Source organism: Tupaia chinensis, unplaced genomic scaffold, assembly GCF_000334495.1.
Source record: "Tupaia chinensis unplaced genomic scaffold, TupChi_1.0 Scaffold000231_1, whole genome shotgun sequence".
NCBI lineage: Eukaryota > Metazoa > Chordata > Mammalia > Scandentia > Tupaiidae > Tupaia > Tupaia belangeri.
Genome location: NW_006159706.1, coordinates 3,313,668 through 3,333,064, shown reverse-complemented (window position 1 = coordinate 3,333,064; position 19,397 = coordinate 3,313,668). Strand labels below are relative to the sequence as shown.

General features: G+C 47.6%; 1 protein-coding gene across 4 annotated transcripts in view; it reads left to right on the top strand.

The window, feature by feature from the left end:
* The window catches only part of KATNIP (katanin interacting protein), a 225,682-nt gene that overhangs the window by 46,090 nt on the left and 160,195 nt on the right, over positions 1–19,397 (top strand). For 2 of the 4 annotated variants that reach the window (XM_027771785.1, XM_027771786.1), the window contains exons 2-4: positions 2,403–2,479; positions 11,383–11,549; positions 15,482–15,579. In XM_027771785.1, the coding sequence (XP_027627586.1) occupies positions 2,418–2,479; positions 11,383–11,549; positions 15,482–15,579 (327 nt within the window). In that variant the 5' untranslated portion in view covers positions 2,403–2,417. Of the gene's footprint in view, positions 1–123; positions 209–2,402; positions 2,480–7,512; positions 7,870–11,382; positions 11,550–15,481; positions 15,580–19,397 lie in introns of those variants that run through there. The other 2 variants (XM_006148283.2, XM_027771784.1) reach the window with 2 other exon arrangements.

Sequence of the window (19,397 nt, the reverse complement as noted above, 5' to 3'; positions counted from 1 at the left end):
CCGTGCAGGTTTGCATCACAGAACGTTGCCATACTTCTGTGCCAGCAGCTGGCTTGCACCCTGTTATTGCTTATTTCTGATTGGCCAGATTAGGTGGCAGTAAAACTCAGAAGTTTCAGAAACATCAGAGTGGGGAAGAAGACGCACCCTGCTCCCAAGTGGGTCTAGAGAGAAGAAGCAGGGAGAAAAAGTGGAGGTGGAGGACGAGGTAAGCAAACGGCAACACCCTGGGGTCCTTCAGGAACAGGGAGAGAAAGGGGGCCCAGGCTGTCAGCCCTGGATAGGAACAAGTGACTCTCAGGGCTCCCCACCCAAAAGTCCTTGTTTCCTTGTAATGGGAGGGACAAGTAAAAACAGGGGAGATGGAGAGGGACAGACACTGACCACCCGCAACTGAGGGCAGATGGGAAGGGGCAGCCAGAAAAGGCACAAGCAGAAAGCTGTGTGGGAAGGGAGGCTCAGTGAGTCCTGCAGGGACCGAGAAAGAAAACCTGGGGAGGGATGGATGGTCAGCAGTTCCCCGTGGCCCAAAGCAATCAAAAAAGGTGGAGGGAGAGGAGCTATGATTCTACTATAGCTATGATATTGGTGGGCCTGGAGCGCCTTCGGGTAGAATAATGGCGCGAAAGCCAGATTCTGAGAAGAGAATGGAGATTCACTTCTTCTGCCTTTCTCTTTGTCTTGATAACCATAAGGATACCCACACAAATTACATTTCTGTTACAAATGTCCTGCTTGCTATTTAAATCTTAATCCCTCTCATTTGTATCCTGTGACCAGTACCACACTGATATTGTATCTTTGCTCTATTCCTTAGCAAAAAGTTATTTAAGAAACAGCAAATTGCAAAGCACTGTGTGAAAGAATCTATGTACGTCTGCATTTGGAGATTGTATCTATGTGTATTATGAACAAAGAAAAACATCCAGAGGAATATGTATCAAATTTTAGTAGAAGTTTTACTGGTATAGGCAGTAAATATGAATAGTTTAAATAAGATGGAGTCTTCAAAACATTCTGGAAAATGCATACTATGAAAAACTATACAAAGTCCCTCATATGAGTAGTTCATTATACATTAATGGTCCCTCCACAAGGCTGAATAATTTATAGTAGGGGTTATCTCTGATTATGGTGTGTTATTTAAGATTCTTTTGGCTGCTGATGACAGAAACTCAGCTGAAACTTCTAAAGCAATAATGGAATCGTCTAGATACTTCTTCAGGCATGGGTGGATCTAAGGACCCAAATTACGCCATTAGAAATCTGTCTTTTCTTGGAACCAGCAATGGCATAATGGTTATGTTGCTGGACTCCCACGTAGTCCATAGTCAAACCGTGATTTGAGTCCTGGACCCAGCAACTTAAAACATGCAGGGCACGTGTGCACGTGTGCCCAAAATACTGAAAGGAGAATGGAGGAGAAGGGATTGCAGCGTGGCTGTGCCCCCTGGGGGGTGATTTTGCGCTTTCTGTCTGTCTGTCTCTCTCTCTCCGGCAAATGCACACACCCTATAACAAAAATCTCCCCTACCAAAAAAAGAAAGAAAGAAATCCCTCTCTTCTCCATCTCTTAGATCTCCTGGAGCTTTTTTGGTTTGTTTGTTTTACATCTCTTCATTCTCAGGCAGTTCCAGACCTGCATCTCATTAGCTCAGCATCCCAAAGGAAAGAGAGACATTCTTCCCCAGAAGTATCAGCCAAGTCCCAGGGCTGACTTGGGTCATGGTTTGCCCCTAAAGGAATGAATCACTGTGGCTGGGGGAGGCACTCTACTGAATGGCAAGGCCAAGGTCATGTGACCCAAGAGAAGCACAAAGGAACTTGCTAGGGCATCTCAGGAAGCCAGTGACTTGAAAGAAGGGCTGAATGGTTCCCCCAAGGAAATCGTGAGCCCTGTTTCCTGAAGAGGGTGTGCAGACCACAGATGTCCACTCCATGGTGGCCTTCACTCTCTGGCCACGAGTCTCTGTGGTGACTGTGTTGCTTATACCAAGCATGCATTTGTCTTGCAGTGGCAAAGAGAAAATTGAGATGCCCCTTTAAACCACTGATTTGGGTTGCATCTGGTCATGACACTTGAAATAATAACGCATGTTGAGAAAGCAGTAAAGCCCAAATCTTGTCAGAGGCCTTTCTTTGACTTTTTAGTGCGTAAGAGGAATGAACGGTAACGAGACTGGGGAATCAAACTTCTCCTTTTCGTAGATTATTAAAGTCGTGTATGTCTAAGGCCCATTGGGCCATCAGGTGATCTCTGGGGCTTGGGTTGCCAGAGTGATGGGTCCAGGGAGTCGGGCCTTCGTCAGAGTCGGCTCCTGCAGCTGCGTGTGCAGTACCTGGGCTCTCAGTCACTGCCTCCCTGCATTCCAGTGTCACACTGCTCTGTTTCTTCCTTTCAGGGTTACACTAAGGACATGGTGACAGACTTTGATGAGAAACACGATGAGTATTTAATATTGCTTCAGCAGAGGAACCGGTAAGATGAAGCCGCTCGATGGGAGCCCTTAATATTAGACAAATAAAAATCTGTTTAGATTTATTAACAGCATGCAGGCCCAGTTTCATATAGGAATGGGATGCAGAGTCACCCTCTACTCAGAGGCCTAGAATATTATCTGTGATCCCAGCTCCTATTTCTCCATTCACTGATTTAATTGCATCTTTTGATTGAGTGGTACCAAACTGCTGGAAGTGTAAATATGGCCTCTCCCTCTCTGCTTCTGTTATGGGAGAAGATAGGAGTGTTATGAAAAGCTCGATTTGGGCAGAGCCTGTAATAGTCACCTGAATAGCCCAGTCTGATCTTATAGACTTTGACAGCCCTTGGAATCTGAGCCTAGAATCAGGCCATGTTATGTAAAGGTGGAATCATTCTATATTTGTGTTTGAAGTTGGTCGATATGTCATTTAAAGTTAAGTTTGGGCTGATTTTATCTCTGGGGTACTGATTTTGAAAAAGCCTAAACTAGGTGCGAGGTTTACTGATGGAGGTCAAAGCATAGCCTCCTGGTTTGAAAAAGACATCACTTCTTGGGTTTCTTTGCAGGGCAAACGTTTATTTTCTGTGTGCTGTGGTTTGAGCTACATTTGCAACTCATTGAGAGGAGGGGCCGGGCCATGAGTGAGTCTGGCTTAGTGAGGACAGCAGGACAGCAGCCACTTGGAACCCTTGTGTCCAGGCTGCCCAGCTCAGGCCAGTGGTTTGTGGAAACCCAGACCTCCAAGGGTTCATATCCTCCAAGTTTCTTGGAGAAGCTGGAAATCTGGATTTGTGCTGTGAGTTGTGCTTAGCTGTAAATGTTGGTGATTATTTGAAATTAAAGTACAAAAAGCCCCACAAGAACACTGTGGCAACTCAGAGCAGGGCTGAGGAGAAAGGGACGAGGAAAGGTACCACTTTGGGCTTTCGTGTTGTGGGACTAGGCTTGGGGTCTTGCAGGCAAGAGTGTGTGTGTGTTGTGTGAGGGGGGGGAGCGTGGAGAGGGTCATCTTGAATGTGGATCCAGCTCTTGTCTGACTCTCCTGACTCCTAGTGTTGACCAACAGGGGTCCTGGTCCTGTGACCAAGTTTTGTGGTACAGGATAGTCCTGTGCGTTGTAGGAGTTTAGCATTGCTGGCCATCAGCCCCTTTACTAAATCCCATTAGGACCTCCACTCCCAAGGGGCCAGGAGGTGGCGTGGTGGCTAAGACACTGGTCTCCCACATGGTCAACAACAGTTCAGGTCCCAAACCTGATGGTTTGAAACTCACGCTGGGCTTGTGTGTGCATGCCCACAATCCCAGGAGAATAGAGGAAAAGGGACTGTGGCATGGCCATCCCCCTCAGGAGGTGATTTCTCACTTGCCCTCTCACTGTCTCTCCTTCTGTCTCTCTCTGATGACCACATGTGCCCTATGGCGAAACCTTAAAACAAACAAACAAACACACACACACACATGCACTCCTCCCATCCCTGCTCGCACAGAGATCTATGTCATCGACTACTGCCCATAATTCCAGATACCCCTAGTGTGGCGGCCCCATCCCCGGTAGAGGACTTCTGAACTGAAGTCCTCTAGGACCAGCCAGAAATGCCAGGCAATGTCCTCTGTGCCCCGCTATGTTCCACTCACCTCTCGCCCGGCCCAGTGGCAACCTGAACTGGAGTAGCTGAAGGCTGGTGCTGATTAGACCAACGTGGGCTTTTATCGTCATTAATGCCATGGAGCAGGATGTTTTTATTCATTTTCTGGCAGGCTGGATAGTGCCACTGAACACCTGGGTGATCGTTTAATCATCTACACGTGACTTGTCTGGAGGAGAGTGTCATAGTTCTTTACGAGCAAATTGTTTCTCATTAATCGAGGGATCGATAAGTGTGCGATCAAAGAGGTGCCAGCCAATAGCATATATGAGGATTTCCAGAGACGAGGTTGCAGTAGAAAGGCAATTTAAAAATATATCAAAACTGAGTTGCCATAAAATTTAGGGGACATATTGTCACCAAGAGAGAACTGTCTTTTTTTTTTTTTTTTTGGAGAGGTTTTCGCTATAGGACACGTGTGCTCGCCAGACAGACAGAGAGAGACATAGAGACAGAAAGCGAGAAATCACCTCACACGGGGGATGGTCATGCTGCAATCCCTTCTCCTCCATTCTCCTCTCGGGATCTTGGGCACACATGCACACGCGCCCGGCGTGAGTTTTAAGCTACCGGGTCCGGGATGCGAACCGTAGTCGACTACGTGAGAGTCCAGCGGCATAACCATTACGCTAACTGCTGGTTCCCATAAGAAAACTGTCTTGATAACAGAAAATTAGAAGGAGAACTGGGAAGAAACACCTTCAGGTGGAGACCTGCGAGTAATGGGAACGTCCCTGAGCCATGGTCGCGTCGAGTCTAGAAGGCACCAGCCACGCATCTCACGCTCACCCTGTCACTTCGTTTTACCTGTGCACCATCCAGTGAGGCAGATGGGGTCATTGCACCCACCTTACAGACCAGGAAGTGGAGATCCAGAGTAGTGAGCAATCTGCCCGAGATCTCACGGCCAGGAAGAGCTTGGATCTGGGATCACTATGGTCACGTTTCGTTCAATCTTGTCATAAATAATCAAGCGGAGTGAAACCTGCAAGGGTTGCCAGTGGCCTTCCATTCACAGAGGAGGGGGTTATGGGGATAAACTGCAGTTTACTTGGAAACCTAGTTATGTGACCAGGTAGAAACCAGTCTCTAAGCTTTCCTCTGGGAATTGGGGAAGATGAAAACCCAGGCAGCTTCTGTGGGTTGCCTCTAACCCAACACAGGGGTATGCGGGCACTACTGGGAGTTCTTGGCAGAGATCTGCTCAAAGCCCAGCTTCCCATAAGGTGCTGGGTGATGTTCTTCTCTTCATTCAGCATAATTTCGTCGAGTACCTGCCAAGTGCCTGGTGTTACTACTAGTGCGAAGGGGAACATGGTCATGAGAAAGACACCGGCTGTATTAGTGTTCCTTTGGTTGTAAGGGACAGAGGCCCAAGGTAAATGGACTTAAGTAACTAAGAAATGTACTGGCTCATGAAAGTAGAAAATCCAGCATGATTCTGAGACTTCAGGCATAGCGGGATCCAGGCTTAAATTATGTCACCAGTGTTAATCATTCACCATCTCTCACGTCTGTTTCCCCAAGTTGGAATCATTCTCAGACAGGTGCTTCCCTCACAATGGCCAAGACAGCCAGTGGACACCCCTATTTATGTCCTATCTCAAAGAGAAGAGCGAATTTCTCTCCTAATTATTCTAGCAAAAGTGATGAGGGGGGCTCCTGCTGGCCTGTCTTGGCCTATTTCTATCCCAAGCCAATCATTCATTCCCTGTGTCTGGCGAGGGGGCATGGTCTTACTGGTCACACATCAGCTGCACCACTAAATCGGGCAGCGGAATCAATTCCACCCAAAGTACACAGAATAGGAGGAGGAGGAGGAATGTACTTCCAAAGGGAGTCAGGGGGCTGTGTTCGGGAGCTGGGGGGGAGTTGCTGGGCAGTCCAAAGAACAGAGGGCCACCACCCAGCCCTTGCCCTTAAGGAACTCCCCAGGTAGTGGCAGGGCAAGCACCCCCCACACACACCTCCCCATGCTTATGCTAGAAGCAGAAAGTGGCCTTGTGCTCCAGGATAAGATGGGTCATGCCGCTCCCTCTGGGCACGTGGCCCTCCTGCTTCACTCCTGTGCAGACCCTCCCAGCTGCCTGCCCCAGCAAGCTCTTGATGATTCCGGTTACTCGAACTCGTGGAAGCTGCAATTATACCCAACAAGTTTTATGAGAGAGCAAGTCGAGTGATCGAAGGACTGAGATGTGAGGACCGACTGGTGGTGGTGGGGGCGCTGGCATCTGTGGCGACAGCGGCAGAGGAGACTATAACATAGACGGTTGGAGGGTGGCTGCAGATCTGTGCCCCAGATCTAAGAATTGGCAGCGCTATTATCATGTAGTCCTTGAAGGTCATTGGAGGGAAACTTACAGGAAGGTATGCCCATTGAAGAGTGAATCTGCTGCCCCGAGAGGAGGTTCGGGCAGAAATGAGGAAGGAGAGAACCAGCATCACTGGGGGAATCCCCTGGGCATGTCTCTGAGCTGGAGTTTTAACTGAGGATCCCACTTTGTCCTCAGGACAACGCCTGGAGGTGAATGGGTTCTTAATCTCATTTTACGGAAGCAGCAGCAGGCCCTGGGAGGTTTTGGGTCTTGCCCAAGATCACAGAAGCTGGGGAATGGCAGAGCCTCAAATTCTGAGCCCCGTCCTCCCTCCTATGGCACCTTGACCTGTGCAGAAGTTCTTTTGAGGTCACCTCCCAGGGACACATACAAGATAGACCCCCAGGTTCTGCAGCAGAAAGGCAAGCTTTGGTAGCTTTGTTCTCCTCTTCATCCTTCAAGGCTGGACTCTAAAGCCACTGCCTCCAAGAAGCCCACAGTTGAGAGCCTTTGCTCCCTCTTCTGAACGCTCCACACTCAGAATCCCTGTGGTGTGATGGCTGGTGTCTGAGGCAGGCAGCAGCAGGATATGGGTGGGTGAGAGCACAGCCTCTGGACCCTCCTGGGCCAGGACGTAGATCTTGGCTCAGCTGCTTCCTTGGCTCTCTGGCCTTAGGCAAGTTCACCTATAAAACAAGCCAATGGTAGAACCTAAATCCTGTTGAAGGCCTTCCGGGGCCACCGAAGTGAGACAAGGACTTGAAGGCCACAGTATACCACCACCACCACCTCACACCCCCGGCCTTCATCATCATCGTCATCATGACTACCATTCTTATCCTCTTAATCTTAAATGCACCTTCTTCCTGAGCTGCCAGCCACATCATCCTTGAATGGCCAACCCTGGGAGAAGCCTTCTGGTGACCCTTGGAATAACTGAGGTCTGGAGGAGCCGTTGGCTAGTCCACAGTCCCCTGGCAACCACACCACTCAGAGACCAGGCACTTGGTCTGCAACACACTTGCTACCGTTTGCTCTCACTGAGTCCTCCTTGCCACCTGGGTCCCTGCTTTGGTGGCCTGTGAAGAGGAGAGGCCTCTCAACTGTGTCAGGTCTCAAGTCACACTCCCACATGACACCTTGAACTTTTGACTCTCTGTGGCCCGCTTCCTTATCTGTACAGGAGAATTCTGCACAGATATGTTCCGAGACCCCCAGCGGATGCCTGAAGCTGCAGACAGTACCAGACCTCATGTGTACTGGGTCTTTCCAGTCTGCTAACTGAGGCAGCTGCTATTTGACTAAAGGCCGGCGCATATCTGGTGTAGATTCGCTGGATGAAGGGATGGTTCACCTCCCAGGTGGGACAGAGCAGGACGGTACGAGGTTTCACCATACTACTCAGAACGGCGCCCAATTTAAAACGTAAGTGTTGTTTAATTGTGAATTTTTCATGTAATATTTTCAGACTGCCGTTGATCCTGGGTAACTGAAAAACCAGACAGTAAACTTATGGATAAGAGGTAGAGGCTACTGTACAGGTGACCCCAAAAGCCAGTACAGGGATTAAGGGGAAATGATGACTGTGGTGTGCTAGGATACTCCTCCATGGCTCCCACTAGACCTTGAGTTCCTGGGGCCACTTGTTCCAGAAACAGGCATAGAGAACACTTCTCATTGTTTTTCACACTCAGCAGACACCGTGGCCAGCTGTACAGATGCTTGTGCCCAGGGACTCAGTTTCCATGGGAAGAAAGGGAGAATAAGGACAGATAAACCCATAATGGAATGTCAGGCAGATACATTTCCATGAACAAAGCAAAACCGGTAAGAGGATAGGTAACAGGGCAGCAGGTGGGCAGGGGCTCAATTTTAGAAAGGGCGGGACCTGAATCTGAAATATCTGAATCCCCTACACCCACAACAGCTTTTCATGCAAAGTAGGCTATCAATTAAAAAAAAAAACCACTTTTCTTTGATGCCACCTGAATATTCCTGATGTGCTCAGCTGCAGTTGGGGAGTTTCTTTCACAGTCTGAATAATTACGTCCTAATTTATCAGTTTCATAAATCCACATTTTCATAAATCATTCTGGCTAAGGAGAGCCACGCATGGAGCGCCAGCCCCAGATCCTGGGTAACAGGATGCCAAAACTGTTAATGTGGCATCAGGCGACAGGGAGGGAGGTTGAGGCAGGCTCTCCACCTGGGTGATGTCCTGCCCTGCCATGGGCCTCCTCGGACCTGGGCTGCCGCCCTCTCCCCGGAGACGACTGGTACCCACGGCGTCCCGCGCCTGTCTGCTCCAGTGAGCCGAGCTATCGCAGTGTTTGGAGATCGTCTCTTAGTTACTTGTGTTTTCCTTCTGTTTTATGTTGTTGCCCAACAATCACGCATCTCCCAGGCTTCCAAGGCTGGCAGGAGATAAGCAGTCTGTAATAAATGTTCCTGCCACGATTGTTGAAAAGATGGATGTATCAGCTGCTAAAGAAACATTTAAAAAGTAAATAAAGAAGTCACCCATCATGCCGCCGCCTTACCTCAACAAGTGATTTCATTTTTACATTTATCACCTTCCACGCTGGGTTCGCAAACACACTTTTTCCAACTCTGTGTTTACCGTATAGTTGGAAAATTATTCTACCCCTCTCGCCGCCCCCAACTGAACAGATCACAAACAGTCCCCACCCTCCCGACCCCCACCGTTTCTACCGAGTCTTCCTAATTCCAATGGCTTGATGACATTCCCGCTTCCATTTCTCTGGTGTTGGACGTGTGTGTTGCTTTCAGAGTTTTATTATGACTAAACACCAAAACACCAACCATCCTCTCGCCCAGAGTTTATGCTCAGGAACAATATGCTGTAATATACTTACTGGGCAAAGACCAAACATATGGCATGTTCTATATTTTCATATTCCTTCCGAAGAGATTCTGTGAGTTCTCAGCAGTGCTGAAGCTTGCCAGTTTCAACATCATCTCACTCACTTTAGAAGATGTCTCTGTTGTGGTGAGCGCTCTGGTGCCAGATTGCCTTAAGTCTGTATCCTGTTCCTGCCACATACTAGCTACATGACCTTAGGCAAATTGCCTCACCTCTCTGTGCCTCAGTTTCTTTACTTAGTAAATAAGGATGGTATGGTGGCTAAGGTGCTGGACTCCCACATGGCCGACCGCATTTCGAGTCTTGGACCTGGTAGCTTGCTTTCTCACCCCACCCCCGACTCTGTCTCTCTAGAGAGCACATGTGCCCTATAAGAAATAATAATAATAATAAATTAAATTAAAAATCTAATTACCCTATAGGGTTGCTATGAAGATTAATGTCTTAATATGGTTGTTCCTCATTGCTCTCAGATTGTGTCCATAAATTTGCCTGCTCACTGAAACGTAGCCATAACCCCACAAACAATACTTGCTGTATTTGCGTGGCCATTCCCAGACTCAAGTAGAGCTGTGCAAAGTTTCAGTCGCCCTGCATACATTCCCTGAGACAGAGCGAGGCAGCATGCTGCCTTCTTGCTTCAGCTCTCCACTGTCCACAAGTGTCCTTTTTGCAGTGCATGTACATTTTGTGCTTTCTTTTGGTGATTTCACTGTTTAAACTGGCCCCCAGACACAGTGTGAAAGTGCTGTCCAATGTTCCCAAGTTCACAAGGCTGTGACTCACCCTCCACGGGAAACAGTGTGTTAGGTGCACTTCATTTGGCCATGAGTTGTAGCGCTTTTGACTGAGTTCAAGGTGAGCAAATCAACAGTATAATTAACAGCCTTGAATAGAAACACACATCACACAAGGTTACGTATAGATCGGTTCATGAAAATGTGACCAGAGAGTCACAGAGACCTGGTCCTGTATTTTCCCCAGATGCAATGGTTTCCTGATCACGAATTCAGTGTTCATAGTGACTCTCTGGACCAGTGTACTCTGATTAACGAGAATCAACTGTAAATATAGTTAGAATGAAGTTGGGCACATAGTACACACCTTTTATGTGATTGCTGTTATTGTTTTTATTTTAAATTTGCTAGCTTGGTGTACTAGGTACTTATTTATTAATGAAGAAGATGAACGCTCGTTGCCATGTAGACTGGCTGTCTATATAAATCCAGCAGGTGTGGTTGTGTGTAGGCGTTTGTAAAGACACTGGCGAGACTGTCACATGGAAGCAGCTCTAACGGGGCTGAAGAGGACACTGCACGCTGAGCATAGCAATGCAGTGTCAGAGGTCAGCAAAGGACCCAGTTCGAGGTGTGAGGAGGTGGGGCTTTAGTGAAAGCTAAACTAGAGACCTGGCCATGCTCACGCCCAGACCCTTTTAGCCAAAGGCTGTGCTTGCCGTATCATTAATCTTGGGCAGATGCTGATATTGATGTCATTTTTACCTGCATCAGGATATGGGGTGATGGCGTTGGATATGTCAAAGGTGAGCGTGTGAGAGCACGTATAGTCACTGAAGCAAAAAATTAGTCCGCTTGTCCTGATAAAGGATGTTTCCAGATTTGTTGATGCGCTATGTGAAACCTCTCTCATGAAGCCCAAGACCCTGCGCTGTTTTTGTCACATAGTAAAATGGCATAGAATTGGGATCGTGTCAGAACACCCAGGCCATTTGGAGCAGTCAGCGTGCACACGCGGGTTCCTTTCTGCCTCAGCTGCCACGGGACAGGGACTGGCATTCATTTTTGCTAGTGTGCATTCGAGCCTCTGAGTGAGAACAGAAACATCCCTGCAGGGCCTCAAACCATCTCCCCTCAATGCTTCTCCATGTGCGTAATGGGCCTCTTAGAGGATGTTTGTAGGCAAACAGCTGGGCACACGCCGCCCGGCCTCTGACTGGAGACAATTCACCATCAGGGCGGCAGTTCTCCCCTGGCTTGTGGGTCGCAGCAGCTCAGCCTCCTATGATGAGAAGCAAGTGATCATTTCTCTTCCAGGATATTAAAGCATTTGAAAACCAAGGACCCTGTGCAGTTGAGACTGGAGCACTTGGAGCAGGGTTTCTCTGTCTATGTCAACGGGGCCAACTCCGAGCTGAAGACATCCCCGCGGAAAGCTGTCCACTCTGAGTTCAGAAGCGCCTCACACGCCGAGGGCTCGCACGGTGAGCACGGCTGCTTCCAGGCCAAGTGTCAGCTCTGTTCTTTAAAATTAATTAGTGATGGTGAAACCATATCCCGTGTGCAGTAACTAGTTAACTTACACAGTTAACCATGCCCACATGGCCAGAAAGAACGAGCATGAGAGTGAGAAAGAGAATTTTTTTTTTTTTAATCTTTGCTGTAGGGTGCATGTGCTTGCTTGAAGTAGATTAGAGAGACAGAGAGACAGAGACAGGAAAGTGAGAAAATACCTCCTAAGGGGGATGACCATGCCACAATCCCTTCTCGTTTTAGTCTCTTCTCAGGATTTTTTACACACATGCACATGCGCCCAGAGTGTTTTTCAAGCCACTGTTCCCAGAACTTGAATTGCACACTTAGCCATGTGGGATCCAACCATCTTAACCTCCATGTCATCTGCTGGCCCAAGATATCTATTTTTTTTTTTTTTTGAGAGGTTTTCACTATAGGGCGTGTGTGCTTGCCAGACAGATGGAGAGAGACAGAGAGACAGAAAGCGAGAAATCACCCCCCAGGGGGGATGGCCACGCCGCAATCCCTTCTCCTCTGTTCTCCTCTCGGGATCTTGGGCACGCACGCACACGCACCCGGCGTGAGTTTTAAGCCACTGGGTCCAGGATGCAAACCGTGGTCGACTACGTGGGAGTCCAGCGACATAGCCATTATGCTAATTGCTGGTCCCAAGATATCCATTTTTTACTCTTTTGTAAACCACTCTTGGTGGAACCAGCAGATGGTATAATGGTTACGTCACTGGATTCCCACTTAGTTGACCATGGATCGAGACCCGGACCCGGTGGCTTGAAACTCTTGCTAGGCACATGTGTGTGTGTGTTGAAAATCCTGAAAGGAGAATGGAGAAGTGATTGCAGTGTGGCCATATCCCCAGGGGGTGATTTCTTACTTTCTGTCTCTCTGTCTCTCCTGTGAGCACTAGCACCCTATAGCAAAAATCTCTTTCTGAAGCTAACAAACAAACCATTCTTGGCATCCAGTACCCCAGAGCAAAGGTGGCCAGAGCAGTAAGTTCATAGCTTTTACATTTCCTGGGTCTAAAGTATCAATAATTTTAGAAAATGTCTAGGATAATTTTGATTATACCTGATTTTCACTTGATATATCTTTACTTTAGTTCCTGATCCCTATGTAATATTTGACTCCACCTCTCATTTCTGTATTTGGTTAATTTGTACCCTCCTACTTTGAGCAGATTTCATGTGCCTTAAGAAATTGAAGGTACTGGGGCCAGCAGGTGGCGTGGTGGTTAAGGGCTCTGGACTCCCACATGGCAAAAACCTTAATGGTAGGGGGAACAAAGTAAAGAAAAGCACAAGAAAGCCTGCAAGTGTAAAAAAGCACCCAACCCAGTGTGAAAAATGATCTGGTGGTTGAGTGAATGAAACAGCAGAGCACGGGGAGTCAGGTCCCTGTTTGGCTATGTTACCTGGGAAAACTACTTTGTCTCTCTGTGCCTTTATTTGCTTAGTTTTACTTACTTATGTACTTATTTTCCCAAAGGTTTAAAGTTTCATTAGAAAAATTATAACAAAATAAAAAAGGATTTATCAAGAACAGTAATGGTATTATTTTATTCATCAAATTCAGCAAATTGATTTAAAGCATGAGTTACAGCATAGAAAGAGAAAGGACACCATCAAGTCTTATATAACACACTGATCTTATCCAGCACACTGATCTTATCCAGCACACTGATCTTATCCAGCACACTGATCTTATCCAGCATACTGATCTTATCCAGCACACTTATACAACACACTGATCTTTTATTTCATTTATTTACTTATTTATTTTTGAGAGGTTTTTGCTATGGGGCGTGTGCGTGCACCAGAAAGACAGAGAAAGACAGAGAGACAGAAAGTGAGAAATCACCCCCCAGAGGGGATGGCCATACCACAATCCCTTCTCCTCCATTCTCCTCTCAGGATCTTGGGCACGCACATACACGTGCCCAGAGTGAGTGAAAGCCACCAGGTCTGGAATTCAAACCACAGTCAACTACATGGGAGTCCAGCAGTGTAGTCATTATGCCATCTGCTGGTATCACAACACATTTATCTTAGAAATGAGGGGGCAGTAGGTAGCATGGAAGTTAAGGCACTGGATCCCACATGGCTGAGTGCTCAGTTTGAATCCTGGACTTGGTGGCTTGAAAATCATTCTGGGTATGTGTGCATACCCAAAATCCTGAGAGGAGACCAGAGGAGAAAGGTTTACAGTGTGGCCATCCTCTGAGGGGTGATTTCTCACTCCACCCCCACCCCATCTCTCTCTCTGGCGAGCACATGCACCCTGCAGCGCCAAAAAAAAAAAAAAAAAGAAGAAGAAGAAGAAGAAGAAGAAGAAGAAAGGGGACTAAAAAGAAAGAAAGAAATGAATGGGACTGAAGAGGTTGCCTGTCCTTGGGTTGTCAGGCTACCTTGTCTGTGCTCCCGAGTTACATGAAGAGGATTTGGAGTGAGGCGGAGCTGGATTTGAATAAACCCTGTTCTATTACTTTCTAACTTTGAGGCCTTATGCAGTCGGGACCTCTCTGACCCTAAGTTTTCTCTTCTTTGAAATGGGAATAATCATGCACACCTTCCAGGCTTGCCAGGAAGATGAGATGACCTAAGTAGTCTAAAACGTCTAGCACATAATAACCTCGATTATTCTAATTCATTGCCTTGCAAGCATGGTAAGACCCCAAACAGTGAAAGTGTAAATAACAAGGGGATAAGAGGAGAAAGTGATTCCCCAAATAGTATCCTAGAAAAACCACTGCAGTTCAACATGGAGTTCAGCTGAGCTTCCAAGTCCCCAGAGCAAAGAGGGAAACCAATGGCTATCCTAGATGGTGGAGGAGATGAGTTAGATCTTCTGCTAGTTCAGAGTTAGGCCTTTCCTCGTCCAGGTTTCAGGGGGAACAGATAACAGGAGTCTGTGCTTGGAGCACAAGCAGTGCATGCAGGGCCAGCAGGTGGTTGTTGTGGTTAAGGCAGCTAGATCCCACATGGCTATGTGGTTGGAGATCCAGACCCAGCGGCTCGTAAAGCACGCTGGATATGTGTGCATGCATGTCCAAAATCCCAAGAGAAAAGTGGTGGAGGAGGGGTCATGGTGTGACCATCCCCCATGGGGAGGTCTTTCTTACGTTCCCTCTCTCTGTCCTTCTGTCTCTCTCCAAAAAGTGCACATGCCCCATAGCAACACTTTAAAACAAACAAAAAAGATACACCTACCCATCACCTCCCTTGACATAAATGATAGCCTAATGTACGTTTTGGTTTATACTTGGCTTCTACATCATGGAGATATTCTTTGTATAGATTTGCCCTCTTTGGCTGTACAGTATACAAAGGTACTTTGAAGAGTTCATAAATTAAAGTATGAGTTTATTTTGCTGGAAAAAAATTAAAATCTCTGCATAATTTTTTCACAATATGATTTTTCCATATGCTTTTGGTAGAACCTACATATTATCCCATGGCATGGATGATGTGACATGATTCTTTTTATTAAGAATTATTTTATTTAACTTTATTTATTTATTTATTTATTTATTTATTTTTAATTTGACCAGAGAAGAACAGAGTGAGAGAGAGAGGGAAAGTGAGAAAGCAAGTTGCCAGGTCTGGGACTCGAACCACAGTCAACCAGGTGAAAGTTCAGCACCCTTAACCACCATGCCACCTGTAGGCCCCAGTGTGACATGATTTATTCACCCCTTCCCTTTTTGCTGGGCATCTAGCTTGTCTTCGAAGGTCATGCTGCTTCACACAGTACCACAGTGAATATCCTCATACACAAGACTGGACACATGGACATGCATCTTAGACATAAGTTGCAAAACCACCTCCAGCATGAGCACTTCATCAGTGCCTCACTGAGTCTCCTCCTTTCATCTCTGGTGCAGATTACAGACGAAGAACCCTGTTTCGAGAAGCTGAAGAAGCCTTAAGACGCAATTCCCGGACAGCCCCCAGCAAAGTCCAGCGCCGAGGATGGCACCAGGTCTGGAAGCCCTGGGCAGAGTCAAACCGCCCCAGCTCACTCTGTAGAATGAAGGTGTGAGGTTGTCGTGGGAACAAAACATGATCAGGATACTCGAAACCCCTCCAGTCAGTGGAAAGGTCTGGTTGGGCACTGTGGTGCCCGTTTAGCATGAGGAGTGACCTCTGAGAGCCTCTCTCAGCTGCTTGGACAGAGCCCTCCAGCCCCACGTGGGAGTGTGGGAACGGCAGACTCACAGGTCCTTCGTGATGACTCAGCCATACAGCTCTTTTTGTTTGTTTGTTTGTTTTGAGAGGTTTTTGCTATAGGGTATGTGCTGGACAGAAAAACAGAAAGAGAGAGATAGAAAGTGAGAAACCACCCCCCCCAGGGGGGTTTGGCTACACCACAGTCCCTTCTCCTCTTGGGATCTAGGGCACGCACACACACATACCTGGTGTTGAGCTTAAGCCACCGGATACGGGACTTGAACCGCGATTGACTACATAGAAGTCCAGCGACACAGCCATTACACCAACTGCTGGTCCCATACATATAGCTGTTCTGTATTGAACACCTACTATGTGCCAGTCACAGTCTTAGGTACCTGGGAAGGATACAGTGGATGAATAAAACAAAGTTCCCACCCCTAGGGCTGCGAGGCCAGTTTGTGTTGCTGCTGATGCTGCTGGTGTCGGCCACTTGAATCTCTGAGGACCTAACTGGTACCGGGTGTGGGCTAAGCTCCCGTGTGACTCCTCTTTGTCCTTGCAGTGGACCTGTCTGACCTGTAGGGTAAACTCCAATGTCATCCCTCTCTTTAGGGAGCAGAGGAGGTGGATGCTCTGAAAAGTTCAGTGAGCTTTCCAAGGGCAAAAGCTATGAAGTGGCAGGATCAAGACTCAAAGCCAGATCTTCTGCCCTGAGTTTCAGAGTTTTGATCATATAGTCTTGATACCTTACCTCACATCACTCATACCTTCTGTGGGCCCCGTGGATCAGGATCAGGCCCCACCTCCAGAGATACTGACTTCGTGAGGCTTGAGCAATGGTAGTTATTACTATTACTGTTATGACCTTGTGTTCACCAAGGTTGGGAACCACATTTCACACGTACCAGTGGGCCTATATGCAGTAAAGGCTTTCCGACATTTGCCAGCCCAGTTCACCTTTATAATAACCCTGTAGGTCAGAATGCCCTCACTGGGCTACTGAAGAAATTGGGACCCAGAGAGATCAGGTGACTTGCTCCCACAAAGGGAAGAGGTTAGGCTGAGATTTGAACCTCAGACCTGTGACTCCAAATCCAGTGGTCCTTTCACTTCTGCACAGGGACATTTTCAAGTCTGTGATTAAGTGGAGAAGGGAGTTCCTACCTGCTAACTGGCTGCCTTATCTCAGTGCAGATGAGGGAGCCCTGCAGGGCACACAGCCTGGAGGCCTCCTTTTGTCCCCAGCAATGAATGTTAATTTCTCGTTAATGAGGCCTTTCTCCACTTTTCACTTAAGACAGTTCTTCTAGTTGTTTTGAGTGCCTTCTATTATCAGGAGCCATATTTGTGTCTTAGACTGTGACTTTAATGGCTGGCCCTAGAGTCTGTGCAATTTAAAAGACTTGGCCTAAGATTAATTAGCATCCCTCCCCAGCCTCTCCTTGTGGTCCTACACTTCACAGGGCCTAATCATGGGTAATTTCCTGGATTCCTGAGGCTGAGGGTTGGAATTGTCCTTCTGCACAAGTGAGTCAGGGGTCTGTCTGTACCTAACAATAGAGACCACTCAGGCATGGTAAGCAGAACAGAGTGCAATGCAAAGGGGGGCGCTTGTGTGAGGAGAAGGCCCTGAGCTGGGCCTCTGGGAATGGACCTGGGAAGCAACGTTGTCCAGCGCTAGCCTGCTAGGAGAGCTGCTACCCAGGGCACAGTCAGGAGCACATCACCTAAGCTGGGCCAATAACCAAAACGACATTTAGGTTAAAGATCTTAATTGGCTTTATTCGCAATTCTAGAATCAGGAGCAACACTTCATTCCACACACACACAAAAAAATAAAATAAAATAAAATAAAAACATAGTAAGTTTCAAGGACAGCTGGAACCATTGAGCAGAAGAGGTTGGTTTTGTAGACAGAGAAGGATGAAGAAAGCATAACGGGGGCCAGCAGGTGGCGTGATAGTTGAGGTGCTGGACTCCCACATAGTCGACTGCAGTTTGAGTCCTGGACCTGGTGGCTTGCTTTCTCACTCCTCCCCCTTTCTCTCTCTCTTTCTCTGGTGAGTGCACTTACCCTATAGCAAATTTAAAAAAAAAATAATACTACATAAAATTAAATAAATAACTCTTAAAAAAAAAAAAAGAAAGAAAGTCTAAACAACATGCAAAAAGCCCATTGGTCATTTCAGAGGTACTTTCGTTGTATGGTGGGGACAGGGAGACAGCCATCAGAAAAGAACTGGGTAGTTGGGGTCCAAGTTACTTCTTGTCACGTGAGGATGAAAACAGAGGGAACTTCATTCTCTTGTCAACTGAAACAGGGCTGTTAACTTTCCTGATTTCTCTGAGGGTCTGATAACAACTCAGTGATGGCATGGTGACCAGGAGACATGAGTGATTTTGATTTTAAGTCTATCCATCGGGGCCTAGTGCAGAACTTGGTCCAAAATAACGTCCTGCTACCATTTTTAATAGCTATGACCCAGGAACCAGATCCACTGACACAACTGTTGGCCTCAGTGACCCCGTCAGTGCTGGAGTCACACTACGAAGGAAGACTGTGTCCGTAGCCTAGCCAGTGTGGGGCGTGTTTGAAAAGCCTGTCTTCTCCGCCACTCAGCACAGAAACAGCCAACACCTCTCTCACTCTCCTCGCCTCACGTCTGCCTTCTGTGTCTCACGGGAGGCCGTCTAGTTGGCTGACACTATTGTAAATCACACCCACACCCCAGCTGAAAGGGAGGCTGAGAAACAGTGTTTGACTCTCTGGCCTCTACCAAACCAAGCACTCTAGGAGAGCAGAATGGGAGCCGGCTCCCCCACCTGCTAGTTGTACGGTCTCAGATAAGGTGCTCAACCCCTCTGTGCCTGCTTTCTTATTTGTCACATGGAGTTAATAAGAGTACCTTCCATGTAGGGTAGGTGATGAGGATTGGCTCAGCCAGTGTTTGCAGAGGGGGATCAAGACTGCCTGACACAGAAGTAGTCAGTAAATACTAGTGACCACTGTTGTCATTGGCAGTGGGGCAGATGGTGAGGTGGCTTGGCCAGCAGACCTCAGGCTTTTCACTCTAGAGTGTCCCTTCTGTGACCATTTATTGAGCACCTGCTAAGTTTTGGGCACTTATAGGTATTGAGAGTCAGAGCAAGGAGTGAAGCAGGCCAGGGAGCAGAGGACACAGTGGTCTCAGTGCAGTCAGCCTGTTCACAGCCAGCCCTGTCTCCTTCCCATCATCCCCTGTGCTCTCCAACTGCCTCTCTTGCCAGGACATCTCAGTGTCTCCCTCCAAGCTCTCTTGAGGTCCAGTACATTTGCATCCTCCAGCAAGACAGACTTTCCTTCTCTTGGCCTTGCCTGGCAATTAAGAAGCACTTTTGGGTAGAGTTGCCCCGACAGAAAAGTCTGTCTCAGATGCACAGGCCCAAGGATCCCCTGACCAGGTCACAGAGTTATCCAAACACTGGCCAAGGTTGATGAGCTCCACATACAAGCCCTTCCCCAAGACTCAATTTGGGGGGCTCAGGGAAACTAATGGCAACAGCTGAGGGGCTTCCAGCTGCCTCCTGCACCATGGAACGGGCTGGAGGTGATATATGGGCTCTGGTTCCTACTGTCCTTTCTCCCCC